General features: G+C 45.7%; 1 protein-coding gene across 1 annotated transcript in view; it reads left to right on the top strand.

Annotated features, from left to right (window-relative positions):
• dock9b (dedicator of cytokinesis 9b) overlaps positions 1–27,725 on the top strand; it is a 187,635-nt gene that overhangs the window by 137,635 nt on the left and 22,275 nt on the right. Inside the window, exons 18-31 of the mRNA XM_073028593.1 lie at positions 234–299; positions 2,243–2,335; positions 2,853–2,976; positions 4,061–4,182; positions 8,985–9,071; positions 10,197–10,286; positions 12,593–12,708; positions 13,527–13,593; positions 14,650–14,775; positions 15,166–15,237; positions 18,539–18,685; positions 18,840–18,923; positions 20,079–20,190; positions 20,357–20,398. Coding sequence (XP_072884694.1) covers positions 234–299; positions 2,243–2,335; positions 2,853–2,976; positions 4,061–4,182; positions 8,985–9,071; positions 10,197–10,286; positions 12,593–12,708; positions 13,527–13,593; positions 14,650–14,775; positions 15,166–15,237; positions 18,539–18,685; positions 18,840–18,923; positions 20,079–20,190; positions 20,357–20,398 — 1,348 coding nt within the window. The remainder of the gene's footprint in view (positions 1–233; positions 300–2,242; positions 2,336–2,852; positions 2,977–4,060; positions 4,183–8,984; positions 9,072–10,196; positions 10,287–12,592; positions 12,709–13,526; positions 13,594–14,649; positions 14,776–15,165; positions 15,238–18,538; positions 18,686–18,839; positions 18,924–20,078; positions 20,191–20,356; positions 20,399–27,725) is intronic.

Raw genomic sequence — 27,725 nt, 5'->3', positions numbered from 1 at the left:
AACATTCCAGAAAATCTCCCATCCAGCGCCACCAAATTCCCAAGTATGCTGGATTAATGGAGTTTTGCGATGGCTTCTTATCCTGTATGAATTGTAGCTAACTCCCAGTGATTCTGAATGAGACAAGTGCTGTTGGATAGAGTTTGTGTGCTGACAGTGATGCTGTAACCCAGACTAGCTGAGTCGATCTTCGGCTCCGAGTACGTAAGATGTTTTGTTTTCCTTTTGTCCAGGCAAGGAACATTGCGGTTTGCATGGAGTTCAGGGACTCTGATGACGAAGATTCACAACCTCTGAGGGTTAGTATGGTTCAGACTGCAAGATTCTCCATTGTTGCTAACTGCACCACGCCGGCCAGTGGGTGAGGGAGTGGGGGAGAGGTGTGTGGATCTCAGTACATAGCCTGTTGTAGAATGAACAGTAAGTTTATTCAGAGCTGTACTGGAAATAGTCATACAGAATGGAAACATGTCATACAACACCCATATCTACACTGACCATCTGCATTAATCCCATTTTCCCGCATTTGGACACAGCTTTCTATTCCTCTTTGATCCAATTTCTCGTGCAGACACTTCATAAATGTAATCAGTGACTCTGCTTCCACCACTCTCAGGTAATGTATTCCAGTTACTCAAGGAAGTTCTCCTCGAAATCTCTACTTCATAATTCATAACTGGATGTATCAGTGACGCCAGCTCCCCCTCCTTAGATTCTGACTACATTCCTCACTGCCTCGGTAAAGCAGCCAGCATCATCAAAGACCCCCTCCCACTCTGGACATTCTCTCTTCTCCCCTTTAAACAGAAGATACAAAAGCCAGAAAGCGCATACCGTCAAGCTCACGGACAGCTTCTGTCCCGTTATTGTAAGACTATTGAACGGTTACCCTGCTGTGATAAAGTGGGCACACACAAAATGTGGGAGGAAGTCAGCAGGCTGGGCAGCATCTATGGAAAGAATAAACGGTCGACATTTCAGGCCAAGATCCTTCATCAGGGCCTTGGGTCTCGGCCCAAGACGTCGACTGTTTGCCCTTTTCCATAGATGCTGCCGGGCCTACTGAGTTCCTCCAGCATTTTGGGTGTTGCTTTGGACTTCTAATATCTGCAGATTTTCTTTTGTTTGTAATAAAATGTACTCTTGACCTTAGGATCTACCTCCTTGTTGTCTACCTGCACTGCACTTCATGTGTAACTGTTACAATTTGTTCTGCATTCTGCTGTTGTTTTCCCTTGTACTGCCTCAGTGCACTGTGTAATGAATGAACAGTATGCATGATAAGCTTTTCACTCTGCCTGACTGCATGTGACAATAATAAAACAAATCCAATTCCCTGTAATAGCGGTCCTCAGGTTTAGGTGTTTCATAATCTGTAACATGTTCCATATATTACAACCTATCAGATCTTTTCATACTCCTTGTCCTCTGTCAAGTCATATTGCAGCTGGAACACCCAGGAGAGAAGGATGGAAATAGAATTGGTTTAATATTGTCACATGTACCAAGACACAGTGAAAATTTTGTCTTCCATACTATTCACACAGACCAATTCATCATAATAATGCCCAGAGGTAGTACAAGGTAAAACGATAACAATGTAGGATAAAGTGTAACAGCTTACAGAGAAACTGCAGTGCAGGAAAAATACAAGGTGCACAATCATAATGCGGTAGATTGTGAAGTCAGGAGTCCAACTTATGTAGGGGAGAGCCTTATTAGTCTTATAATGGTGGGGTAGAACTTGCTCACGGGTACGAGATCTCCATTCTGGTCTTTTCCCAGCAAATTCTTCCCAGTATCTCTGTGCCTCATAACATGACCAGGGCAGAAGATTTCTTTGTCTTAACAAGGCTATATACTAATGTCATACTGAGAGCAAAAAAATAATCATTACTGGAAAAGCTCAACAGGTTGGATAGTAATCTGCAGAAGTAAAGATATGATTGCCTTGCTGGGTTGGGGCCCTACATCAGGACTAAGTGGAGGGGGCAGATGGTCAGTATAAAGAGGTGAGAGGAAGGGGCAAAGCAGGGGAGGGTAGGTCAGCCAGGTGAGGTGGAGGATAATGGAGAATTGGGTAGGAGCAGGAGGAGGCAGAGAGGGATGGTAAAGGGAGTGGTTGGTTGTTTATGTGGGCTCCCTGATACCAATGTGTAAATGAAGATGTGAAGTCTTCATTTAAAATTATTATTTATAAAAAGCTTTACTGTCTCCCTGCTCTCTCTCTCCCTCTGTACAGTGTATTTACGGGAGACCTGGAGGTCCTGTCTTTGCAAAGTGTGCTTTCACTGTGGTATTGCATCATCATCAATACCCGGAGTTCTATGATGAGGTAAGAACTGCCATCCCAGTGGCGCAGCAGGTAGAGCCACTGCCTCTCAGCTCCAGCGACCTGGGTTCGATCCCGACCTTGGGGAGTTTGCGTCCCCCCCAACCCCATGACCCGGAGCTCTGGTTTCCTTCTGCTCCCAGAGTTGTGTGGGATTAGTTGGCTGCTGCAAGCTTCCCTTGGGTTTGTTTGTTGTATCGGGCAGGGAGAGTTGGTGGGTGTGAATGTAGATTACAGGGAAGTGAGGAATAGGATTGCTGTGACAGCTAGCATATACTGGATAGGCTGAATGGCCTACATTATTTGAAAGTATATTTCTCTGTGAATTTTATTCATTTGGGTTCTGAACATCACTGGCTGGGGCAGCATTAATCACCTTTGAGAAGATGTGGTTGTGCTGCCTTATTGAACTGGAGAATTTTACAATTAAGACCTCAATTAAATAACTTACAGGGCTGACTGACACTGATTGGATTCAGCTGGTTTTTGATTTTTGATAGTGTTTCTGTCTCTCTTTCAGATTAAGGTGGAGCTCCCAACACAACTGCACGAGAAGCATCACTTGTTATTCACCTTCTACCACATCAGCTGTGACAACTCCAGCAAAGGCACCACCAAGAAGAAAGAAACCATTGAATCACAAGGTCTAAGTTACCCTCATCCTTGAGTGCTGGCGTTTAGGGCGGCAGTGAAGGTCCTCTATCCCTTATGGTTTTGAGGGCTTCCTTCATTGTGTCAGCAGCTTCCTCTTAGTCTTCACTACTGTCAGTCATGCAGGTCCCGAGCGGAGACTCAGGAAAATCATTGCACTCAGATGTAGAAAGATTCTTCATTGCTGTTTCCTTGACAACTTTGTGTTACCAGTCAAGGTTATTAGCCCTGAGCTGAACCCACAACGCTGGAGGAGTGGTGGACCACTCTTGGTCTGGCCTCTACCCTTTGACCTGTTTGGCGTGGGTGACCCTCCTAAGAGACAAAGCGTAAAGCCCCGACTCCAGCTTTTGAAGCTGTGCAGGTCACTAAGGCGCACATGCCTCCAAACCACGACAAGGTTGCCCTCTTGGAGGATATTAACAGTATCTAGAGGAATACCTGTTGTATCTCTCACCACATCACATCTTAAAGCCAGTCTATATAATGTGTGGGTTTATTTTATTACCACAGTCAATTTGTGCGTAACAATTGCCCTCAAGGAACAACGTGGTAAGGACCAGGTGTGCCTCTGTTCCCAAATTTGCACACTCTTCATTTTATTTTGTAAAAGATACCGCCACGTAGTTTTGGTGGTGATGGCCTGAGCTAACACTTTAGATGTGTGAGTCCTTCACTCATCACAGGCAGAGATCCTGTTGAGATGGGTGGTGGCAAAAGGAAGCCCCTCCCCACGGACGTGGCTGTGCCTTTGCGTTCAGCTCACTTCACTGCTTGTGTGCTGACCGCTGACTCACAGTGTTCTGGTTGTGAATAAATTGTCTGTACGTCAATATTAATTTTGGTTCCCACAACAACTTCAGCTTGTATTCCTAGTTCAGCTGGTTTATAATCCAAATCTTAAGGGTGCTGTTGGGTCTTTGCTTCCAGATGTGTTGACTTTCTCCCCCACTGAGATGCTTTTGACCACGTGTGACACATTCAGTGATGTGGCTGCCCCACCAGCTGCTTAGTCATGATCCAAATTTCTGAGCTCCTAGCCGATTGTTTAAACAGCTTCTCCTCTTGTTCCTGCAGTTGGCTATGCCTGGTTGCCCATTCTGAAAGACGGCCGTGTGGTGACCAGCGAGAATCAGGTCGCTGTCTCAGCCAATCTACCTGTTGGTTACTTAAGCTACCAGGAGCTGGGAATGGGAAAGGTAAGAGTCTGGGCCTCCTCCTGGCCATTGGGTGTAGACACATAAGGTGCCTATTGTGGTCACTGACAGAAGGCCAGTGATTTGGTAAACCCTCTCTGCAAGTGACTGCAGTTAAAGTTCATGAAGAGCAAGATAGAAGCCCTTCAGCCCATTGGGTCCATGCCAACTACAGTGGCCACCCAGCGAGCCCCAGTTTCCTGCATTTGGTCCATATCCATTCAAGCTCTCCCACTCCACGTACCTGTCCAAGGGCCTCTTAACTGAACAGTGGGTGACGTTTTCCTGCAGCCTCAGACTTCCACACTGCCAAATTCCAGAACCTTAGTCACAGCCGCTACAATCAAATGTAATTGTAAGTAACCATCCGCCATCCCATGTGTTACTGGTGTAAACACCCACTGCAGATTTGGGAGACGTTACTGTCGGGCAGTAGAGTAGCAGTTAATGTGACGCTGTTACAGTTCGTGGTATTCCAGAATTCAGTCCTGGTGCTATTCTGTAAGGAGGGGTTTTCTCTGGGCCCTCCGGTTACCTGCCACAGTCTAAAGACATACCGAGTAGGTTAATTGGTCATTGTAAGTTGTTCCACGATTAGGTTAGGGTTAATTGGGTTTGTCGGGATTTGCTGAGGTGGCCGGAAGAACCTACTCTATGTTGTATCGCGAAATAAATTAAAGATAAATAAATAAACAGAAGCTTTAGAAACTCAGCAGACCGGGTAGAAAGAGTTAGCATTTCAGGTCAAAGATGTTTTCCTTGGAACTGCAAGTAATTAGAGAAAAAACCAGTTTCAGGTTACAGAGGGAGGTTCAGTTAGCTCGGCCGTGTGACTGTTAGCCACCTGTTGAAGTAAGTTGTGAATAGCTAGGGTCAAGCACTGATTCCCTGCTGAACCCCATTAGTCACAACCTGAAAAGGATCTCTTTATTCTCAGTTCTCAGTCGATGTCGGTAAATTCCTTGTGCTCTAACTTTGTTGAACAATCTCATCTGCAGGACCTTATTAAAAGCCATATGAATATCCAAATACACCCAAACCTTGGGTCCTCCTTATTTATTCTACTGGTCTCGTCCTCAAACAACTCCAGAAAATTAGCCTGGCATGATTTTCCTTCAGTCCTGATAAAGGGTCTCAGCCCGAAACATTGACAGTTTATTCCTCTCCATAAATCCTGCCTGTCCTGCTGATTTGCTCCAGTATTTTGTGTGTGTTGCTCTGGATTTCCTGAATCTGCCGAATCGCCTGTTTTTCTGCTCAGTCCTGTTCTCTCTCTAGGTTTCCTGTTATTATATCCCTACTGTAGATTCCCATATTTTCCTTTCCACTGACGGTAATTTCCAGTTTCTCACACCGTCCTGAGGCCATGTGCCACCCTCTTTATTTATAGGAGCAGTTCCAGAATCAGCAGTTGTTCATTATTTTCAATGCCACCTCATTCAAAACTTGGGGATGTAGATCACTGGCTCCTTGGGATTTCCCAGCTTTCGAGCACTTCCACTTACCATTGCTATCTTTACTCTTTTCTTTTTCAATCTTTTTAATAAATTTCAAATTCATAAACATATCAATATTGATTATGGTACATAGATATCGGGATTACATTAATAACGGTTAACATGTAAAAACACATATTTCAAATAGCAAATGGAGTTTAACCTCCCAATCTCTTAGTAATTAACCATGAAGAAGATATTTATAAAAAGATAGAAAAAAAACCCTAAACTAAGAAAAACTAAACTAAAAATGAAACAAAAGAACGAAGAATGGGCTGCCATATTTCATCGGTTAGCTGTCTTTATTTAAGGCAATTTTTCAGTTCCACATCCCACTGGAGCATGCTTCTCTAATACTTATGCCAGGTTTTTATGCTTTCTTCTTTGAAGATCAACGCAAGATAATTGTTTACTTCTTCCATTTCAATATTCCTCATTACAAGTCCTCTCTTCTCTGTGAGGATCTTACGTTTCCCGTTGCCTGCCCGTTTCTTTAGAAGTACCTATTGAAGCGCTTGCTTTCACATTTCTCATCAAAGGCCATGAATATGCGGAACAGAGCACAGCACCACATTTGACCCATCATGTCAGTGCCTTCCATGGTACCAATCCAACTAATAGAAGAAGAAGAAGAATGCCCTTAACTCCTGGTGGAGTCACTGACATGACAAGCTTTTTGCACCGATCTTTTGCTGATTGCTCATCATGTGGCATTTCTGTAGCATTCTCCAGTTTTGTTTTTTTACGAGGTCGAGTTGCAAGCTCGACGCTCAACCCAGCACAGACGGAAAGCGTGCAAGGGAGCCGGCTGGATTCGAACTCGGGACTATTTACTCCGGAGTCTGGCGCTGATGCCACTACGCCACCAGCCAGCCAATCCAACAAGTGGCATCGTAAAATTATATTCTTTTTGGTTTTCCTATACGGACTGCTAAACACTCTCAGTCCTCAGACCTGCAGCTGCTTCTGGCAACCTTATAAGCATCTTCCTTTGCCTGAATTCTGTCTTTAATTTCTCTTGTCAGTGGGTGATGAATCCCTTATTCCTTTAGGGGTTTAGTGCTTTAAGTGATTATATTTGTTTTTCATTTTAAGCATTTTTTTTTCCTTTTCGAATCTACTGTCAAACCTCCTATTCTATTTACCTAATCACCACAAGCTGTTCTCTCCTCATACATCATCGTTAGCCCAGAATGACTTGAGAGCCTTTGGTACCAGGCTGAATGCATCCTGTGTGGGCGCTTATCTTTGTAACGCTCATCCAATTCTCACTTGGTTATATCACCCTTTCTTGGTTTCTTCCTCTTTGCATGTCCCACTGGGAGAAGCGGAGGCAAAGAGCAGGGTTGGGTTCAGGGGACTGGCTCAGGGGAAGAGGACATCCAAACCAGAAACCAGGGATGAGCTGGGAGGTCCACTCCTTACTGAAGCCGAAGTGACTCTGGTCTTTGCAAGAAATCAAGATCTATGTTGAATGGCTCTCTAGGGCAGAAAGACGGACTCTGGACCTCACAGTTTACTTTCCACCTATTGTCCGCCTGCGCTGTGCCTTCTCCGTAGCTGCTTAGCTTTGTCCTGCGTTCTCGTTCTGTCTCAGTGCAATGTGGAATGAACAGTGTGCAAGGCGAGCATCTCGGTAATGGTGACTTTCTGGGATTTCTAATCCCATTACTGATAACATGAGGGAGAGGTATGGAAGAAGATGGTGGGGTGGGGGGAAAGGAAGGTTGGTAGGAGGAGACCGGTGGGACGTAAATCACCAGCATGGATCAGAGGGGCCAGTCGGTGGAATGACTGCACAACAACTTATATTCTAGAGCAGGAGTTTCCAACCATTTTTTAAAATCCCATGGACCCCAACCATTAAGGAAAGGGTCAGTGGACCTCAGGTTGGGAACTCCTGTTTTAAAGGAATTCATTTGGTGGTGAGCCGTATCTCTGAGTAAGGAGGGCAGTTGGAGCGAAGGAACTGTCACTGTTTCAGCTTCAAACCCTGTATCAAGACTGAGTTCCTCCAGCAGATATTGTGTTTGCTCCAGATTCCAGCGTCGACAGTCTTGTCGTGTACCCAGTGTAACTACGCAGACTGGATAGGATGTGAGTCATGTGGGCTGGGGAGTTGGGCACCGCAGGTAAATTATCCAGAAAGGTGATGAAATTGTTGGGTGCTTTTCTACAGCTGGGTCCATTCCTTCCAGCAGCAGGTCCCAAGCTGGCGGGTTGGCAAAAATTCAAAGCTTTGAGTATAGAACCTTTAACCACAATCAGGATTTTGCATCTCAGAGTTTACCTTTGATTCAAAGGGAGTGGAATGCATAGTTAGTTTATTTTTCACTTTAGTCTTTTAGAGGCAAGAGTAAAACATTTTGCAAGGTTGGGTATGTTACCTTCTGAGTGTGTCTCTGTCACTGAGAACCTCTGATTGATCTGGTCTTTGAAGGTGGTATTTGGTCTTTGAAAATGGAACTGAGTCCAAAGTCTGATCAGCCTTGAGGTTATTGAGCAGTGTAGAGTGGAAGGGTGAGCGACTCATCCAGTAATCCAAGTAGTCACGCTAGTTGATGGTGTTTAAATAAGTGTAAGGTGTGCTAGCATTCATCGATCCGCGAATTGAGTTGAAGGGCCTTGAGATCAAGTTCTAGCGCTGTAAAACTCTGGTTAACCACACTATATTCAGCTCTGGTCACCTCATCATACAAGGGCTGGAGAGGCTTTACAGAGATTTACCTGAATTACAGAACTTGTATGACAAAAGGTTAAGTAAACCTAGGCTTCTCTCTTTAGAGCGTCGGAGGATGAGAAGTGGCTTTATAGAGGTGTTTACGAGAGGCAGAGATGTAATGGGCAGCCAGCACGTTTCACCCAAGGTGGCAAATGCCATACTTAAGATGGGTGGCGGGAAGTTTAGGGGGAGATGCTGAAGGGTTTTTTTTTACGTAGAGAGTGGCAGATGCCTGGAACGCACTACTGGGGATAGTGGTAGAGCCTGATATGATAGGGACATTTCCGTGACTTTTTGATAAGCACATTGCTGTCAGAACATTGGAGGGTTATGGCCTTGTGAGTGGGGAAAGGGTTGGATTGATTGTGGAGTAAGTTTATATACTGTAGGTCAGCACAACATTGTGGGCCGAAGGGCCTATAATGTGCTGTACTGTTCTATGTTCCAATCTAGTTCACAATGAGGATGCATTGGAATGATGAGTATATTTTAGGGTTAACTGATTATGATGAAAATCTGCCAATTGTAGTTTTTTATTGTGATTCAGGTAAATTTAGATTCACAACTGGTTTCATTTGACATTTCAGCATACTGGTCCCGAAATCAAATGGGTGGATGGAGCCAAACATATTTTCAAAGTTGCCACACACCTTGTGTCAACGGTCTATACTCAGGTTAGTAGTCATCATCTTTGCAGCTCCTCACGTGTTTGAAACTTTGTTTTAAAGTATTGATTATGTTGTACTTGTCCTTATTAACTGCAGTTACTGGTGATACATGCTTTTTAATATTTACTTGTGAGTGAATTAATACTTTTCAGTGCTTCACGAAATAATCTTTCTTTCTCACGTGCTTGGGTAGATGGCAGGTTAAGAGATGAGATTTTTCCTTCACTGGTCGATGCCTAGAATACAGAAACAGGGAGGTGATGCGAGAAATCCATTGTGGCTATCAGAGAGGTACCTCAACTAGTGCTGCAGGTTCAGTCCCAGTCTCCACTGCTGTCTGTGTGGAGTTTGCATGTCCTCCTTGTGTGCTAAGATGTATGGGTTAGTAGGATAATTGACAAGTAAATCCAAAAGGCGAGTCAGCGGGTGTGTGCGAGAGAGAATAAGTTGGGGGGGGTGAAGGGAAATGGGGAGAGGCAGAATGGGACAAGTAAGTTTGCCCTGCTGGGAGCCAGTTGGTTTATGAGGTGTTACCAGGCTGGAGCAGAAAGATCACGGAGGCTGGGGTCGATTCCTCTGGAAGAGGGGAGCTGAGAGAGGAATAACTGGGTTTCCAACAGCTACAACAGGTGAATGCAGAGCATCTACTGACCTTTAACTGGTGCAGTGATTGGAGGCAAGTTGAGGAAATACTTTCTCACCAAAGGGTGGTGGAGACTGAAATACTCAACATGTTTTAAGTGTACTTGGCTGAGCCCTTGAAGAGCTGTAACCAACAAGTCTGTGTATGAAGACTCAGGAAAAAAGTTTTCCTGAAGGATGTGTGCAGTGGTTTGTGAGTCCTAGATCCCTCTGATTCTCTGGTTAAAAAGGAAAACATCCTCTGGAAGAATCTAATATGAAAATTAGAAAACGGTAGCTGCTTCCCTAACTTAGTTGTCCGTTGAAGGAGTCAAAAGAACATTGAGGCAGAGACGAGCAGATATTTGAACTGCGGTGTTGGGGAGGGTTGTGTAGGAGTGGCACTGAGGTCAAGATTGGGTCGACTGTGATCCTCCAGAGAATGGAGGAGGAGGATGGAACGACCACCTCGTGTCCCTGGGTCTGATGTTCTTCTCGTATCGTCTGCAGGACCAACATCTCAACAACTTCTTCCAGTATTGCCAGAAGTGTGACTCGGGAGCTCAAGCTTCCGGATCAGAACTGGTCAAGTTCCTGAAGGTGAGTTTGTGGCTTCAGCCCTGCACCGTCACCTCCACTAAACTCTCTACCTTTCACTGACGCTTGTTTCATCTTTGTAATGCCAACAATAGAACATAGTTTAGTGAAGAGGAAATTATGACTAGCAACCTCAGCAAGGTGGAGTGTAGGTGGATCATTATTTTTCACTCCTGCAATTTATGTAAATAGCCAATGACAGGTAGACATTCATCTTCAGTGAAGCATAATTCACTTCAAAATTCAGTGTATTGGCTTTAGAAACCTGGTGTGGTGCTTAATCATTGTGGAATTTCATAAGTTACATGCGTGACAGGATAAATTTCTACCCCAGGCAAACTTTTATCCCAAACATTGTGTTTCTTCTGCAATTTTCTTTTTTAATATGTTGGGTTATATTTAACGTCAGTTATATTTCTACTGGTGCCCGACATGTATAACATCTTGTGTTTCGTCAGCCTGGCTGAATTTAGACAAAGGTATAAAGTTGGTCACTGGTGCCCTGCCTCTTTGTAAGGTCATTGAATGACAAAACATAAAAAGAGGCCACTTGGCCCTCTGAGTTTCTGCTGGCCCTTTGAATGAGCTTTCCTATCTGTCCCACTTCCCAGATGCTATCACTGTGGACCTGGAAGTTATTCCCTCATGTAGCTGGCTGCCAATACAGATGTTAAACTGCGGTACAAGGAAAGAGACAACTGTACATTTCAGGCATTTCTCTTGTATGCCCTGGTTCTGGGCACTGCAGGCACAACTTCCTTTTGGTGAATGAGAGTTTAATTTTCCCCTCCTGATCTGAGCAGGTTTAACAGTGCAGTTAACAGAAGAGTTGAAGGTGAAAAATGGTTATAAATAGTTCGAATTGGAAGAAAACATATTTTCTGAAGCATTTTTGTAACAGTTTCGGCATTTTCAACCAATAATGGGCGTGGGACATCGTGGTTCCTAAACCGCGTTGGTCAATGCTTAAATGTTAGTAGAATGGCGAATATCAGCCGGAGCACGAGGAGATCAGCTCCACTCTTCTTTAGGAGAGGGCCATAGGCCATAAACTGAGGTGACTAGTGGGCTTTGGTTCAACACCCTCATCTAGAAGGCAGCAAGGCTTGTGAATGTGACTGCCTTTGTCTCCGTTGCCAATGGTGGGTGACGCACGAGGTGCCAACCTCCAGGTGAGCAGAAGGAAGTTGTGGGGGTGACTAGGACACCGCGTGACTATGACCCAGGGTTGTCATTAGCAGTGTTACCAGGCTGGAGCAGTTGTATTAACCTGCCTTGGTCTAGACAAGTAGCAGCGGCATTACTGGGCTCGAATCCAGAGTCTTGAATTAAGGATTCTGAGATGCGAGTTCGAATCCCACCATGGCACGTTGGAAATTAAAATTCACTTCATTTACTAAGCTTGAGTAAGAAGCTGTTCTCAATAGTGATAACCAAATTAAAAACTACCGGGTTGTCGTTAAAGCGCATTTGGTTTACTACTGTCCTTGAGAATGTGGACGAGAACCCAAGGGAGAGAGAAGGCTATGAGATTTGTGGATTAACATATAAATTTCCTTACCCAGTCTGCATGCAACTCCAGTAGTGCTGAGTTTGTTCTCTGGGAAGGGGACTGAGAGGTGATCCTACAGAGGGACTGTGTATAAGCTCAGGAGGGGATTAGGCAGGGTGTATGCACTCAGTCTATTTCCCAGGGTCAGAGAATCAAGAACTAGAGAACATAGGTTGAAGATGAGAGGGAGAAATTGAAGGGTACACAGAGGGAGGTATTTATATTGGGCAGAATAGGCCCCTCCAGCCCAACAAGCTGTACCACTCAGCAATCTCCCAATTTAACACCAGCCTAGTCACCGACCAGTTTGCAATGACCAATAACCTATTTACTGGTACCGGTTCCTCTTTGAACTGTGGGAGGAAACAGTAGCGCCTGGGGGAAAGCCATTCGGTCACAGGGAGAACATACAAACGCCTTACAGATGGCGCCGGAATTGAACTCCTAATGTTTGACGCCCCCAGCTGTAATAGCATCAGCTAACCGCTATGTTACCAGAGGAAGTGGTTGAGGCAAGTTCAATAACTACTTTTAAAAGGCAGTTGGACAGGTGCACGGGTAGGAAAGGTTTAGAAGGTTATGGGCAAATGGCTTGGATGGGAAATCATGGTCAGCACAAAGCAGTTGGGCCTGTTTTCGTGCCGTACGACTCTATAAAGCAATTCACCAGTGTGGCTCATCACCATTGAGGTGGGCACAAAACATTAGCCCTGCTGAGGAGGAATAACTAAAGCCACTCTTCTTGCTTTCCCTCCAGAGTTTGCACGCAATGGAAGGCCACGTAATGATTAACTTCCTACCTACGATCCTGAACCAGTTGTTCCGAGTTCTTGCCCGGGCCACACACGAGGACATTGCAGTGAACGTGACCAGGTGGGGAGCAGGTCAATGTCGAGGTAAAAGGTCCTGCACTTTCCCGAAACCCTGCAGAGATGAATGTTGCTGAACTCCCGGGCACGGGAAACTGTAGCTGTCTCTCAGCCACGGCCTTGGATTAGCGGCACCTGTGGCAGTCTGTCTTCACCCATCGGCATTTGTTCGGTGTGCAGAACAAAGCCTGTGTACAGCATTTGCTGGGCAGGCTCGAGGACACCAGCAGCAAGACTGGGGGGGGGGGGGGGATGGGTTGGGCAGCAGCATCTTAGCTCCTGGTGTTGTGTTCCAGCAGCGGGAGGGCACCAGTGTCTCATCCCTTCGGACACGGGGTTAATTACAGCACGTCTGCTTGTCCTTGCGAACGTTGACCAATTGAATTTCCACCTCTCCCGTCTCTCCACCCACCCTCGACCTGTGGGCCCATTCACTAGGACCCTCTTGCCCCACCTGCTCTGGTGGCCCCCACGAGCCTCTCCCCTCTAGCGGCCTCGTCTCACGATTCCTCCCCCCCCCCCCCCCCCCGCCGCACAATCCTATCTCCTTGGCACCGTTGCCCCTCATCCAATGATTCTGCCCGCCACTCCAACTCTCATGCATTTGCTCTTCCCCCGAAGTGAGTTTATCAACCATTTTGTCATTCCTTCTCTTCGCCCCCACCACCCCTTGGCCCGATCACGCCTACATGCTGTGCCTGTGTGCATCCTCAGTGGTGTTCCTGTCTGTTTACAACGACAAGAGCTGAAATATCGAATTCTCTGGGACCTCAGATGATCATTGTGTGCAAATGCATACATTTAATTTCCTTCTCTCCCTAGGGTTCTTGTCCACATCGTCTCCCAGTGTCACGAGGGTCTGGAGCACTACCTGAGGTCCTACATTAAGGTGATGAGTGATTATATATTATGCAGCAGGTGCATGCAGTGTTGTTATCTGTAGCTGAGCTTTAGAGAATGCGTTGTGAGCAGTGCAGATGGGATTCTTGTTTGTTCTTGCAGATCGTTTGTCAAATGGTTGTTCCAGGGTTATTTAGTCCAAATCAGCTGAACCAACCTGATCCCTCTCCCCAGCATTTGCCTGCAACCTCAGAAATTACGGCTGAGTCGGGAATTGTTTTGGCTCTGGAAGAGGCCGTCTGACCCATTGTGTCTCTGCTGTTTTCTGTCAGTCCCATTCCCCCATAACTCGTTCTCTCTCACGCACTAATCTTGTTCTGTTGTCAACATGCAGCCCTTGCACTTCACAGATGCTGCCTGACCTTTAGAGTACTTCCAGGATTTCTCATTCTGTGCTGCTTTGATTGAATTTCAAGGACAGGTTTACATCAGCTAGCAAACTCCGGATTATAATCTCTCTCCAGTGACAACTCATCCTCAAATCTCCACCCCTCTAATCCTCCTACCCCTCTCCCCCTCCCCTCCCCCTCTCCACTCCTCCCCCACTCTCGCCCTGCTCTCCCCCATCTTCTCCCCATCCCCCTCCCCTCCCTTGCTCGTTCTCCGATTTAATTGCTCTTTTATTGACAAACATACTTTCAGCTGTCTGAGCCCTGATCCTCCTTGTACTCCTTCCTCACTTGACTTATGTTAAAAGCTATATTATCTGATTTAATATTATCCTGTATAACCGACTGTCAAATTTTATTGGAAACCTCTCCTGTAAAATGCCTTGGGAGCTCTGTCAGAGACACTCTGTGTTTTTTCTCCTGACACAAATCGGGAGCCTTGCATTGAATCTGTTTGGCAGGTGTAGTAGGAGCCTGAGGTGCTCGGAGAAAGGTTGTGTCAGATCAGTGCAAAGCCCTTACTGTTAAGAGTTATGTTACCCGTGTTATGTTAGCGTCAACACAGCTGGCTCAGAGGATTACTGTCGTTGGGTTGAGTGAGGTGTTGATGAACGAGCTAAAATTAATCCTTTCCTCTTGTTGTTTGATGTCTTCAGTTTGTTTTCAAAACCGAACCCTGGAATTCATCAAAGTGCAAGACCGTGCATGAAGAATTAACCAAGTCCATGACAGTTCTGCTGAAGACCACGGCTGACTTTCTCACTTGCAACAAGCTGCTTAAGGTAGGTTTAACTTAAAAACCCTCGTAGTTTGGAGAATCGGCTCAAGTGACGAGACCAGGTCACTGAGATGCCTTAATCCACTGGTCTGAACCAGTGATCAAGAGCCCGTCATTAAAATCCCACCATGGTAACCATGAGATCCCTTGGATTACTAGTCCAGTAAATTTAACCATTTAATTTCCTCCTCTCCACCAGACCATACCAGCAGCGGCTGAAATTCACCCATGCCAGTATTCTGTCCACGATGGATAATTAGTGTGGTGTATTATGTCATGACTGCAGCCAGCTGATCATTTGATGCTCTTTGAGAAGACTAGTTCATCCTTTTTAATACCGGTTTGAAATTTACATTCTTCTTTCTAAAATTCTAAAAACTCTGTTTGCTTCTAGTATTCTTGGTTTTTCCTGGAGGCGCTAATAAAGTCAATGGCACAACATCTCATAGAAACCAGCAAACTGAAGGTAGGCAGTCACTTGTCCGATGTTGCTGTGTTGCACGATTACTGTGGGCTGTGGTTAGACTTGGTCCAGAAGGAGATTCTTTAATGATCTTCCACCTGCTGTAAAATTGAGCTTCCCCAAAGGAGCTACAAGACAGTAGATGCATTAGTATCAACACAGCTGGCTCAGAGGATTACTGTCTTTGGGTTGGGTGAGGTGTGGATGAACGAGCTTCCAATACTCTTTCAGAATTCCTTGGGTCCTGCTGAAGTGTCCGAGGGTTGGAAAACTACGAGTGTGACGCCTCTGTTTAAAAAGGGAACATCTATCACCAAAAAAATATGAGATTCAAGCAAGACATGGAAATCGTAATTTAACGGAACATAGAACGTAGTTTAATGAAGGGGAAATAATGAATAACAACGTCAGCAACATGAGGGGTGAGAGGTAGATCAAGGACAGGGAAAGGATGGTCCCCAGTAAATCCAACTGATGGTTCAGGAGAAGCAACTTTATCTGGAGAGTGTCGAGGCAGCAAAATGGACAGCTTTTTAAGCTTAAACATTCCTCTCTTCCCCTGGTCTGAATCCAGCTCACAACCCTATTTCCTACTTCCCCTCTAACTCTGGCTTTGATAGATACATCCAGAAGCAAGTTGCTGAGAATGCCAGAGAGTGCAGAAATGGGGAGTACATCACAGTTGAGACAGGAGCCAGGGAAAAGATAAAGAAGAGAAGGAGATGGGTAAAGGTGGAGCAGGCAGGATGAATGGTCTCTTTATGTTATAAATGTGCCTTCCTTTTGAACTAATTTCAGTGGGCATCGTGATAAATTATTACACACAGCTGGTTGCTAAGTAGTTGGAGCAGAGTTAGTTCAGTTGCGAGGCACTTGTCATTTTCAGCAGTCGCTTCTAATCTCCGGCTCACACCGGGCAGTTGGTTGAGGTGACAGATGTCTCTGGACACGGTCAGTGCATCTGTTCCTGTGTTCTCGCCTTACAACTGGCTGAACAGCTGTGGGGCTTTACAGACCAAAAAAAGAACGTGGATTACTGTTGAACTCTGCAACACTGCCACGTTTGTTGTGGTCGAGATTGTTTTGTGGGGAATGTTGAAGTGGCCTAAAACCACGGAAAAGGAAGCATTGAATGTGGACACTGACGCCTCCTGATCTGCGGTGAGCTCAAGTCCCTTTGATGGCAGGATTCGCAAACATTTGGACCGGACGGAATCCATCCCATCGCATTGTTCGGGGAGGCGGGGCTCGTCTCAGCCTCTTGGCCAGCGTTTGCTCTGAGCCAGCACCACAGAACAGATCCTCTGATCATTATCACTTGCCGTCTGTGAAGGTTTATTGTATGCGACTTGGCTGCCTATCTTCCAACCTTACAGCATTTGCAGAGGAGATTCAACAGGATGTTTCCCGGATTAGTTCTGGGGAGAGATTGGACAAACTGAGCTTGTTTTCCCAGGAGTCAGGGGGGCTAAGGAGTGGAGTGACCAGATAGAGGTATAAAAATTAGGAGAGGTTTTGTTAGGGTATATAGTGAGAATTTTTTTTCCTTCTGGTAGGGGTGTCAAAAAGGGGCATGGGTATAAAGTGGGAGGAAGAAGATTTAAGAAGGATGCGAGGGGGGCAAGTTTCTTTTTTTAAACACAGAATGGTTGTTATCTGGAATACACTGCCAGAGGAGCTAGGGGAATCAGATACCGTCACTACCTTGAAGAGGTAAACACCTATATAAGCAAGGCAAAGAAGGGTATAGATCTAATGCAGGTAAATGGGCCTGTTTCAGTGCTGTATGACTCCATGGAAACGATGCCTCCATCTCAACGAGGAGTCGTTAGCTGCAAAGCATCAAGGGTATCCTTGCTCACGGGAACCCATGATGTGAAGTCTGGCAGGCAGGTCGCCCCTTTATAGGAAGGATGTGAAAGCTTTAAAGAGGGTGCGGAGCAAATTTACCCCTGGGTCAGAGAGCATGTCTTGTGAGGAAACGTTAAAGAGCTGGGCCTTTTCTCTTTGGAGCGAAGGAAGATGTGAGGTAGCTTGATAGAGGTGTGCAGCATTAGATTTTGAGAGGAATAGACAGAGTGGAATTCCAGCACCTTTTTCCTCGGGCAATACCAGAGGGCATGCTTTTAGAGTGATTGGAGAATAGGTTAGGGGAAATATCAGAGGTTGTTATCTTTTACACACAGAGTGGAAGGTTCGGGAACACTGCCGCAGATGGTGGTGGAGGCTAATGCAATAGGGACATTTAAGGGGCTCTTTTATAGGCTCTTGGATGAAAGAAAAATAGAGGTTTCTGGGCTGTGTAGGAGGGAAAGGTTTGACAGTGGGGAAGGTTTGTGTGGGTCAGTTTGTGTAAGTGTGGAATGAGCTGCCAGTGGAAATGGTAAATACAAGTTAAATTATTACATTTAAGAGCAGTTTTGATGGGTACGTGAATGAGAGAGGTGTGAAGGGCTATGGGGCAGTGGAGCTAGATGGGATGGGACATAAAAACAAGTTGGTACAGAATATCCTTGATGGGCTGAAGGGCCCATTTCTATGGTATAGGGCTTTATGACTCTGATCCTAGCACAACATCTTGGGCCAAAGTTATGCTCCACTGTTCCATGTTCTAAATAGCACACAGCAAGTGCCAAGTCCACAGTCAAAAAGATCTGCTTTTGTACCATTGAAGCATAAATATTAGTCTAAGGCTTCCTTGCGCCTCTTTGGATGGTGCAGTCAGGAAACATCAGACTTTGAAGGGATCTGTGTGCTTCAGGGAAGGAAGTCTGTACCTATCTGACTGTAGGTCCTAAATGCCATCTGAATTGGCCAGAAAGCTACTCAGCTCACTGGTAGTTAGTGAAGAATAATGTATGTCAGCCTTGCCGAAAATGCTGAGCCTGAATAATACACATATTAAACGAAGGTTATGAACTATGTTGTACCGTGCCCAGCCTAACTGCAACTTGCCTGTAACCTGGTAAAGTATTTCAAAGAGCGTCGTGGGAGAGTCATAAAGCAAAATGTGAGCCTCTCAGAGAGGGATCCTGTCACCCAAAGCTGAGGAATGTCCTGAAGGGAAGAGAGATGGGTGGGGGGGGGGGGGGGGGGGATTTACTGAGGGAATTCCAGAGCTTAGGAGTCCAAGGCATGGCCGCTGGTGACGGACAATTAAAGCTGAGGTTGATCAAGAGTCCAGAAAACCAAGAGTTGTAGGTCTGGAGATCACAGTGATCAGGAGCTTCTGGAAATCTGTGAACAAGGGAGAGGTTTTGCCATGCAGGTAGTAGTTGCTGACTTTATGCTCTGATTTATCTAGTTATTCCGGAACCAGCGATTCCCTGCCTCTTACCAGCACACAGTAGAGACGCTGGTTAACCTGTTAATGCCACACATCACTCAGAAGTATAAAGACAAGCTGGAAGAGGCTCGAAACGCAAACCACAGCCTCGCTGTCTTCATCAAGGTTAGAACCACCTCAGCTTCTCCCTCAAATCCAATTTGCATCTTAAATGTTATAAAAGCAAATGTTACCCAGAGTGTATCAGCCTCCATAGAAACAATTTAAGCATTACTTTCTGTCCTGGAATTAAATTTTCTTCTTGTTTATTTCCTTGCAGAGGTGCTTCTCGTTGATGGACAGAGGGTTTGTTTTCAAGCAGATCAATAATTACATGAAGTGGTTCAGCCCAGGGAACCCAAAGGTAGCTCCGATTTCTTGTGCTTGTTATTCTTAGCTCATTCTCCAGTGACACAAAACCTGAAAGTGCCAGAGACACGCAGCAGGTCAGGCAGCATTGGTGATGAGAGAAGTGGAGTCAGCATCTGGACTCGTGGCCGTTCAGTCATAGAGTTATGCAGAACAAGAACAGGCCCTTCATCCCAACTCAACACTGCTGACCTAGGTGTCTTTCTGAGCTAGTCCCATTTGCCCGTGAACCTTTCTAATCAATGTCCATGTCCAATTGTCTTCTAAACGTTTTACTTACATCTGTCTCTACCACTTTCTCTGGCAGCCCGTTTCATATACCCACCACCCTCTGTGTGGAAAACGTTGTCTCTCATATTCCCCTTTAAATCTTCCCCCTCTCACCTTATACCCCCTCGTTTTAGACTCCTCTACCCTTTCCCTCAGTTGTATTAAGTATATCTATGCACAGGTGCAATGAAAATTGTACTTGCAGCAACATCATAGGTAGAGCAATTTAACATTTGCAAGAAAATCATTACGCATGACAGAAAACAATTAGAACAAAATGTGTCCATTGTAGTGCAAAGTGGTCATAGGATTGTGCAGGTGGCTGTACGTTGCCTCATAAGTGATCAAATCTGGGGGTGCTGATGGGAACGAGTGGAGAATTAAAATGGAATTAGTGTAAATGGGTGGATGACAGTATAGACCTGATGGGCTGAAGGGCCTGTTTCTGTGCTGTGTTACTCTGAGTCAATGACACTGTGAGCTCAATTAGCAGACATTGCATTCAGCACCAATATTAGAGGAAATATTTCAACTGCACTGTATCATGATTGCATAATTCTAAAATATTAAACACATGTTTAATCTTTTTAAAAAAAATATGCATCAGTTTCCCCTCCCACATTAAACCCCCTCACTGTAGACTCCTCTACCCTTTTACCTCAGTTTGCATGATTAATCAGAGATTAATTTAGAAATTTATATGATGGTATAAATCTTGGTCCTCTGTTGTTAGTGGGATGGGGCTGAAATGCTGAAGCTGAGATTGAGCAGCCCGAACTCAGCTTCTCAGTGGCAGAGCCGCTCCCTCCCGCTACCAGAGACCTGAGTACAGCCCACGCCATCTTCTTCCCGGCTGTCTGACTGCTCTTTTCTGTTTCAGACACTCTTTGAGCTGAAGTTTGAGTTTCTTCGGGTTATTTGCAGTCACGAGCACTTCATTCCCCTCAACTTGCCTATGCCTTTTGGGAAAGGCCGGGTTCAGAGATACCAAGGTAAATCTCAGTCTCTTGTGAATTGCTGTGGATTGCTGATTGTCACTTAATTGTTGAGCTTTGATTTTTTAACTTCCATTTGACAATTTTTTAAATATATTGCCTCGTGCAAACAATTGCTTCATTCTTTATGTGGTTTTTCTCTACTTTATTCTTTATTAATCAGCATTTCTTTCGCCAAGTGTGGAGTCATGTTCTGCCTCTGTAGGTAGGTTTGGCATATTGTGCTTGCTTATTACTTAACCTCTGCACCTTTGCCAGGACACTGATTACACACTCAACTCTCTCCTCTGGATGGCTTGTTTTGAATTTGCAGTTTTATCTCCATTGACACTGAAAGTATAAATCATAAAAAGTCCAAAGTTGACTTTAATAATAAATTGCAGTCTTAATTACTGATCTGTGTATGACTCAGCAAATCAATAGCGGTATCCCATTTATTTTATTGCCCCAGAGAGTTGGTAGATTTAAGCAAATGTTCGGCCGATATTTCATCATTGAAGCTTTGCCTTTTCACAATAATTCACATATTCCATTTTTCTCAAAGCTGAGGGGAAATGGAACTATTTAGAGAGGGTGGGGAAGAAGGCCTTTGGTACGATAAGATATAGGAGCAGAATTAGGCCATTTGGCCCATCATGTCTTTTCCACCATTTCATCATGGCCGATCCATTTTCCTTCTTGGCCCCAGTCTCTTGCCTTCTCCCCTGGCTTATATGACTCCAGACTCCAGTGAAAATGCTCCAACAAGCTATGCCTCCCAGTTGCAGAAGCTGTTGGGTCTGAATACTCAGTACCAGCCTTGCTAGATGTGTTCAAGTCATGTCAATGAATAAAATATTAAAAATGAATTATGCATATTAATAAGCAGTCCCTGAGTTAGAAGTGCAAAGTAGGGAGATTTTCATAAATTTATACTAAACTTATTCTTCCTTAATAAAGGTGGAAGGCAGCAGAAAGGAAATTATAGACCAGTTAGCCTGATCTCAGTGGTTGGGAAAATGTCAAGGTTGAGGTTATGGAGTACCTGGCAATACAGGACAAGATAGGACGAAGTTGGCACGGTTTCCTTAAGGGAAAGTCTTGCCTGATGAACCTGTTGGAATTCTTTGAGGAGATTGCAAGCAAGATAGATAAAGGGGGTGTAGTGAATGTTATATATTTGGACTTTCAGAAGGCTTTTGACAAGGTGTCACACCTGAGGCTGCATACCAAGTTAAGAGCCCATGGTATTGCAGGAAAGTTTTTGGCATTGGCTGATTGGTAGGAGGCAGCAAGTGGTAATAAAAGGATCCTTTTCTGGTTGGCTGCCAGTGACTAGTGGTGTTACACAGTAGTCGGTGTTGAGACCTCTTCTTTTTATGCTGTATATCAATGATTTAGATGACGGCGAAGATGGCTTTGTTGCCAAGTTTGCAGATGATACGAAGGTTGGATGAGCACTGTTTTGAATGCAATGTGGCAACATTGGGGGACAGAGACCTTTCTCAAGGACAATACCAGATGAGAAAGCTTCTATCTGAGAAGATTGAGCAGGGTGAAGTACTTTGGGAAAGAAGAGGTCCCAGAGTTAGGAGCTGATTTGGAGAGGACAGAGAGAGAGAAAATTCAAAGTATGTAATTTTCAAAGCATATAGACAGAATGCAACTCTGAGATTCATTCATCCTTGTGGAAAATATCAAACACCCAATGAGCAAAAAAAAAACAAAACTAATTGCACAAACAGCAAAAAGCGAGCACAAAACACATAGAATATCAAACATCGAACCAGGAGTCTGGTGGTATTCAGTTCAGTTCATGCTCCTCGATAAATGAAGACAAAGCCAGTGAGGTGTTCACTCATAAATTCAAATGAGAAGTTGGGTAGAAATCAATCTGTTCAATGATTGGGAAGGAGGTGAAATGAGAGACTTTGGGAAGTAGCAAAGGTGGAACTGAAAGAATAACAGGAGGCTCCATAGAGCCATGTAGCATTGAAATAGGCCTTTGGGCCAACTGGTCCATGCCAAGCAAGATGCCCCATCTGAGCTGGTCCTATTGGCGTCTGTTTGGTCAATAACCTTGGTCAAATTTTTAATCCGTGTTTCTGTCCAACTTCCTTTCAAAAGTCGTTGAAGGTTGTTAAGAGGGAAGCCATTCACTGGTTGGGTTTGTGCTGGCTCTGTGTAAGGGTAATCCAGATAACCCTCACACATCTGCCCTCTCCCTAGAACCCTCTCAGGTAGTTAACCAGCTTCCTCTTGTTCACCAAGATTAGAGGGCCTCCATTATTCCTTCAGGGATAGGCTGTGTAAACATGGAACGGGATGGAGGGCTGTGTTGTTGTTTCAGGTGGGGCAGACTTGGGTGGACACAGGATGGACAGCCTGTTTCCCTGCCCAATCCACCCCAGGTGTAAATAATGTACTTTGCAATTTAAATTTTGTGTTCATAGTTATTTTTCTTCAATTTAATGAAGAGTTGGACTATTGTGAGAAGGTTGAGCCATATTTGACGAAGAACATTTGGATCCAACTGGAGTGAGTGAACTTGGCTGAAAATCTAACCTTCAGCCAGAGGGGAGTTGAGAGGGTGTGAAAGGAGCCTCCTGGCCTATGAATAATGAATGATCATTCATTTGGTCTTATAGTAACAGAATCACACGTGTGTTGGATGTGTGTTTTTATTCTGTGACCATAACCTTTTCATCCCAAAGAGCATTTTCAGCATCATCGTATTTACCATTTTATTTGTAAATTGGCACTGTTTCCCCAGTTGCTTCTGGGCGCCTTGGGGGAAAAAAATAAGCACTGAGATCTTGGGTCCTGCTGATGTTACAGCCTGTGACGGTTGGATTTTCCAGGTCTTTTGCTTCCCAATTCAGCAGATCCTGGGGGACAGATGGCTTAAAAATCGGGTCTGACCTCCAAAAGCTCTGCTCTTGCACCTCTGCCATTGTTCACCCAGCATGTCATCACCGTGACGCCCTGACTTCATGCTCCGTATCGGGATCGAACCCGGGTCTCTGGAGATGTGAGGCGGCAGCTTTCCCCCTCATTGTCAGGGAGCTCCCGGTTCAGACGGGGGCCTCTGTCCCCTTTCTGCCGCACCTCTGCGTGTGGGACTGGGCTGTGTGACTTCCAGCCCATTGAGTTGGGGGAGAGGTGGGATGCCCAGTGCTGGTTGGGGGTGTGAGGACAGATGGGTTGTCCCCTGCCTGGTTCCATTGACTGACCTTTATCAAAATATCAGACTGGGGGCAGGCTACACCCCACCAATCCTGGCTGATCTGCCTGAGGTCTCGTTCTCCAACTCCCTGAAGGTCCAGGACTTCCTGAGCTTTCAAACATGGATCCGCTTTCTTAGATACCTCTGCTGACCAAGCCTGCTCTCCAGCTCCCTTGGGTGCAGGGTGAGGTGCCGAAAGGGTCACTACCTTGGGCACTGGGAGGATTGGACAGGTGTGCTTACGCGGGCAGTTGTGATAGACCATTTGGTGAATGGCCGACTAGGGTGGGGCTCAGGACCACATGCTGTTCCTGCTTATGGCAATGCAATCTCCTCGCATGCTGATTGGCTGCTCAGTTTAATTGACCTCTCGTGACCCAGAGCACCCCCGCTCCTTTCGCCTCTCGTCTGCTGAGCTGGGTGACACAGCCCTCCTTCCCCGCACGCTGGCTTTCTGTGTCCAGGGCTGTGTGCCTCTTCCTGTGTTGATGCCTTTTGCATGCTGTTCTAGATGGGTAAAGGGGCAGTGGTTCCACATCCCCCCATCCTCGCCCTGGGATAGACCTCGTGAAGCTGAGAGGCCACAGGTTGCTGAGAAAGCTCTCCTTGTGTTCCATTCCCCGTCCCGTTTGCAAAACTCCTTTCACAAATTTGAAATCCCTGGATCCGCGGTGACGCAGTCCACTCTGCCCCTCATTCCCGGGTGTTGACCCGTGGATCCGGGTGGTGCTGATTTTAAATCGGACTTCCTGGGTGCGTGTGACGGCCTCCCCTGGAGATTTCATGGCCTTGGAATTCAACTGCTAATGCTTTTAGCTGCGAGAGGCTGGCGACGACGGGGTGGACCGGGTACACCAGCTCTCTGACGGCGGCTCGTCGCCCTGTCATCTCAGCCCACTCTTCCATTTGTCCTGCCCTTCAGTGGTCAGCCGCGGGTCATTCCCAAACCACCTGGTCCACGTGGCTTGCATGGGAGCTTGCTGTGCTCAAGTTGGGTGCTGCCCTTCCTGTAAAGCAACAGCGCCTGCATTTCCATGGCTGCAGTGTGTTCTGGGACATTCTGATCGCTCGAAATGCACAAGACGTGACCAAGGTCCACACAGGCTGTGCAGACACCCCCGCTGTTTAATTCCCTTGCTTGGAATTGAGCACTAAATCCTGGTTTGCTTTCACAATGGCCTTGTTATTTTCAGTATGAGTTTCTCATAACTTGCTTATCTTGCTTTAGCCTAGAAGAATTTCACCTTGCAATTAGCTTTGAATACCTTTACATTTTTTTTTAAAAAACTTAAGGTCGTGGCTTCTGAAACCAAGGCGGTTTCAACTGGAGCTTCAATGGTGTTATAAGCAGATTAGTTGAATTAAAAGTCCTCATGCTGGCACTATAGTTTGACTGGTTAAATCCTGGCATGATTTCTCCCCCCTGTGTCTGGTGATAGAAGTGCACTGTGCCGTATCTTGGCAGCAACCGCTGTTGCAAGATGCCAGACTTCCCTCAAGGATTGGAGTGAAAGATCTCCCTTTAACTTTGCAAGTGAATTGTTTCATTGTGTTGGGAGCTGGTGCCTTTGTAACAACGGGCTCCACGAGTAGATTAAGGGGGTTGCTTTCTTGCCAAGCTCCAGTGGCAAACTGAGAGAGACATTTTCTCCATAAGAAGACGATAGGATCGCTCGCAACACTTGTCAGCGGCGAGGTTTGTAGAATGGGGAAATGCTCTCACGCCACAACATTTGCCAAGTTAAATTTCTTCTCCCCTCTCCATGAGTAGGGAGGCGTGACTAGGATTGTATAAAAAGCTGGAGCACTGCGTGCAATTGGAGGGGATTTAAGGGCTGGTTGCAGGGCCGGGACACGGAATCAGACGAGAGGCTTCAGCCCCCCTTCCTGATGAAAGGATTTGGCCCAGAGCGACCACTGTTCATTCCCCTCCACTGAGTCCCTCCAGCATTTTGTGTGTGCGTTGTTCTGGGTTTCCAGCATCTGGAGAATCTCTTGTGCCGATCGGAAGGAGTTTTCCTGCTGAGTGGAGGGGTTTGCACCTGGCAGAGGAAGAGGTCCAGGTTGGAGTTGGTTGACAGGGAGAGCTGGAGGGGAGTTGAGAAAGGAATATTGGGGTCTAGAACTCGGGGGTGGAAGGAAGGGAGAGACCTGTAGGCTGCACTGAGAACTGGGAAGGCCAGTTGTGGCAAACTGGCCTGAGAGGCTTCCTTCTATGCGGAAATCTCAATGTCTGTTGCAATTGAGGGGTTCGCCTTTTTCATTCCTTTCTGAGATGTGGATATCTCCAGCAAGGTCGATGGTTGTGGTCCCTATTCCTCCCATGTCTCCAGGGGACAGGAGCATAAGAAATAGGCCATCCGGCCCATCGAGCCTGCCCCAGCATTCAGTAAGATCATGGCTGATCTGTCCGTAAACTCAGATTCATCTACCTGCCCTTTCCCCATAACCCTTAATTCCCCGACTATGTAAAAATCTTGCTAACTGTATCTTAAGTATATTTAGTGAAGAAGCCTCAACCGCTTCCCTGGGCAGAGAATTCCACAGATTCACCACTCTCTAGGAAAAACAGTTTCTCCTCATCTCCATCCTAAATCTTCTCTCCTGAATCTTGAGGCAATGTCCCCTAGCTCTAGGCTCACCCACCAATGGAAACAACTTTCCTACTATCTTATCTATCCCATTCAAAATTTTGTATGTTTCTATAAGATCCCCTCTCATTCTTCTGAATTCCAGAGAGTATAGTCTCAGGTGACTCAATCTCTCCTGATAGGTTAACCCCTTCATCTCTGGAATCAACCTGGTGAACCTCCTCTGCACCGCCTCCAAAGCCAGTATATCCTTCAAGTAAGGAGACCAGAACTCCACACAGTACTCCAGGTGCGGCCTCACCAGTACCCTGTATTGTCACAGCATGACCTCCCAGCTCTTAAATTCGATCCCTTTAGCAATGAAGGCCAACATTCTGTTTGCCTTCTTAATAACCTGTTGTTCCTGCAAGCCAACTTTTTGTGATTCATGCACAAGCACTCCCAAGTCCCTCTGCATAACAGCATGCTGCCATCTTTCACCATTTAAATAATAATCTGCTCTTCTATTATTCCTTCCAAAGTGGATGATCTTGCATTTACCAATGTTGTATTCCATCTGCCAGATCTTGGCCCACTCATTTAACCTATCTATATCCCTCTGCAGACTCTCCACATCCTCTATACAATTTGCTTTTCCACTCAGTGTCAACAGCAAATTTTGCTACACTACACTCAGTCCCCTCTTCCAAATCATCAGTGTAAATGGTAAACAGCTGCGGGCCCAGCACCGACCCTGCAGCACCCCACTCACCACTGACTGCCAATCGGAGAAGCACCCATTTATTACCAACTCTCTGCCTTTTATCGGTTATCCAATCCACTATCCATGCATCCGTATCTTATTTATGCATCTCTTGTGCAGCACCTTACCGAACGACTTCTGGAAATCCAAGTATACAACATCCACCTGTTCCCCTCCATCCACTGCGCTCACTATGTCCTCAAAGAACTCCAGTAAGTTTGTCAAACAGGACCTGCCCTTTCTGAATCCATGCTACGTCTGTCTAATGGAACCACTCCATTCTAAATGTTTCACTATTTCTTCCTTAATGACAGCTTCAAGCATTTTCCCGAGCACAGACGTTAAGCTAACTGGCCCATAGCTGCCCGTCTTTTGCCTACATCCTTTTTAAAAAAGTTTTGTGATTTTTGCTGTCTTCCAATCTGCCAGGACCTGCCCAGAGTCTAGAGAATTTTGGTAAATGATTATCAACGCGTCTACTATAACCTCCGCCAATTCCCTCAGCACCCTGGGATGCATCCCCTCAGGACCAGGGGACTTATCTACCTTCAGGCCCTCTAGTTTGCTCATCACTTTCTCTTTAGTGACAGTGATTTTATCCAACTACAAGAGCAAGCCAACTACCTGGGCTGTACTGGGTAGCAAGGGCAAATTTCCTCCCCAAAATAGTAACAAGGAACCAAAAGGGTTTTCCCCTGATAATAACAGCCTCTCTCTCCACATCTCCCCAGTTGCAGTTTTCCAGCTTCTTTTCAAAGGTTCCTGAGGGATTTGCTCCCACCACTCATTCAGGCACAGTGTTCCTGATCCCTGCAGATCGCTGCATCTAAACATCCTGCCTCCCCTCTGCCAGTCTCCCTCCCTGTGTGTCCTGTTTGCCTCTGCCCCCATCAAAACCCTTTGAGTGATAGTTTATCCTTTTTAACGTTGTCACGGGGAGAGGTAAAATTCCTAGTTCCAGATCCAGATTAAGTACAGAAATAAACAAAGCTTG

The sequence above is a fragment of the Hemitrygon akajei genome, chromosome 2 (assembly GCF_048418815.1).
Source record: "Hemitrygon akajei chromosome 2, sHemAka1.3, whole genome shotgun sequence".
Classification (NCBI taxonomy): domain Eukaryota; kingdom Metazoa; phylum Chordata; class Chondrichthyes; order Myliobatiformes; family Dasyatidae; genus Hemitrygon; species Hemitrygon akajei.
Note: the sequence above shows the minus strand (reverse complement) of the source record. Positions and strands in the feature narration are given on the sequence as shown.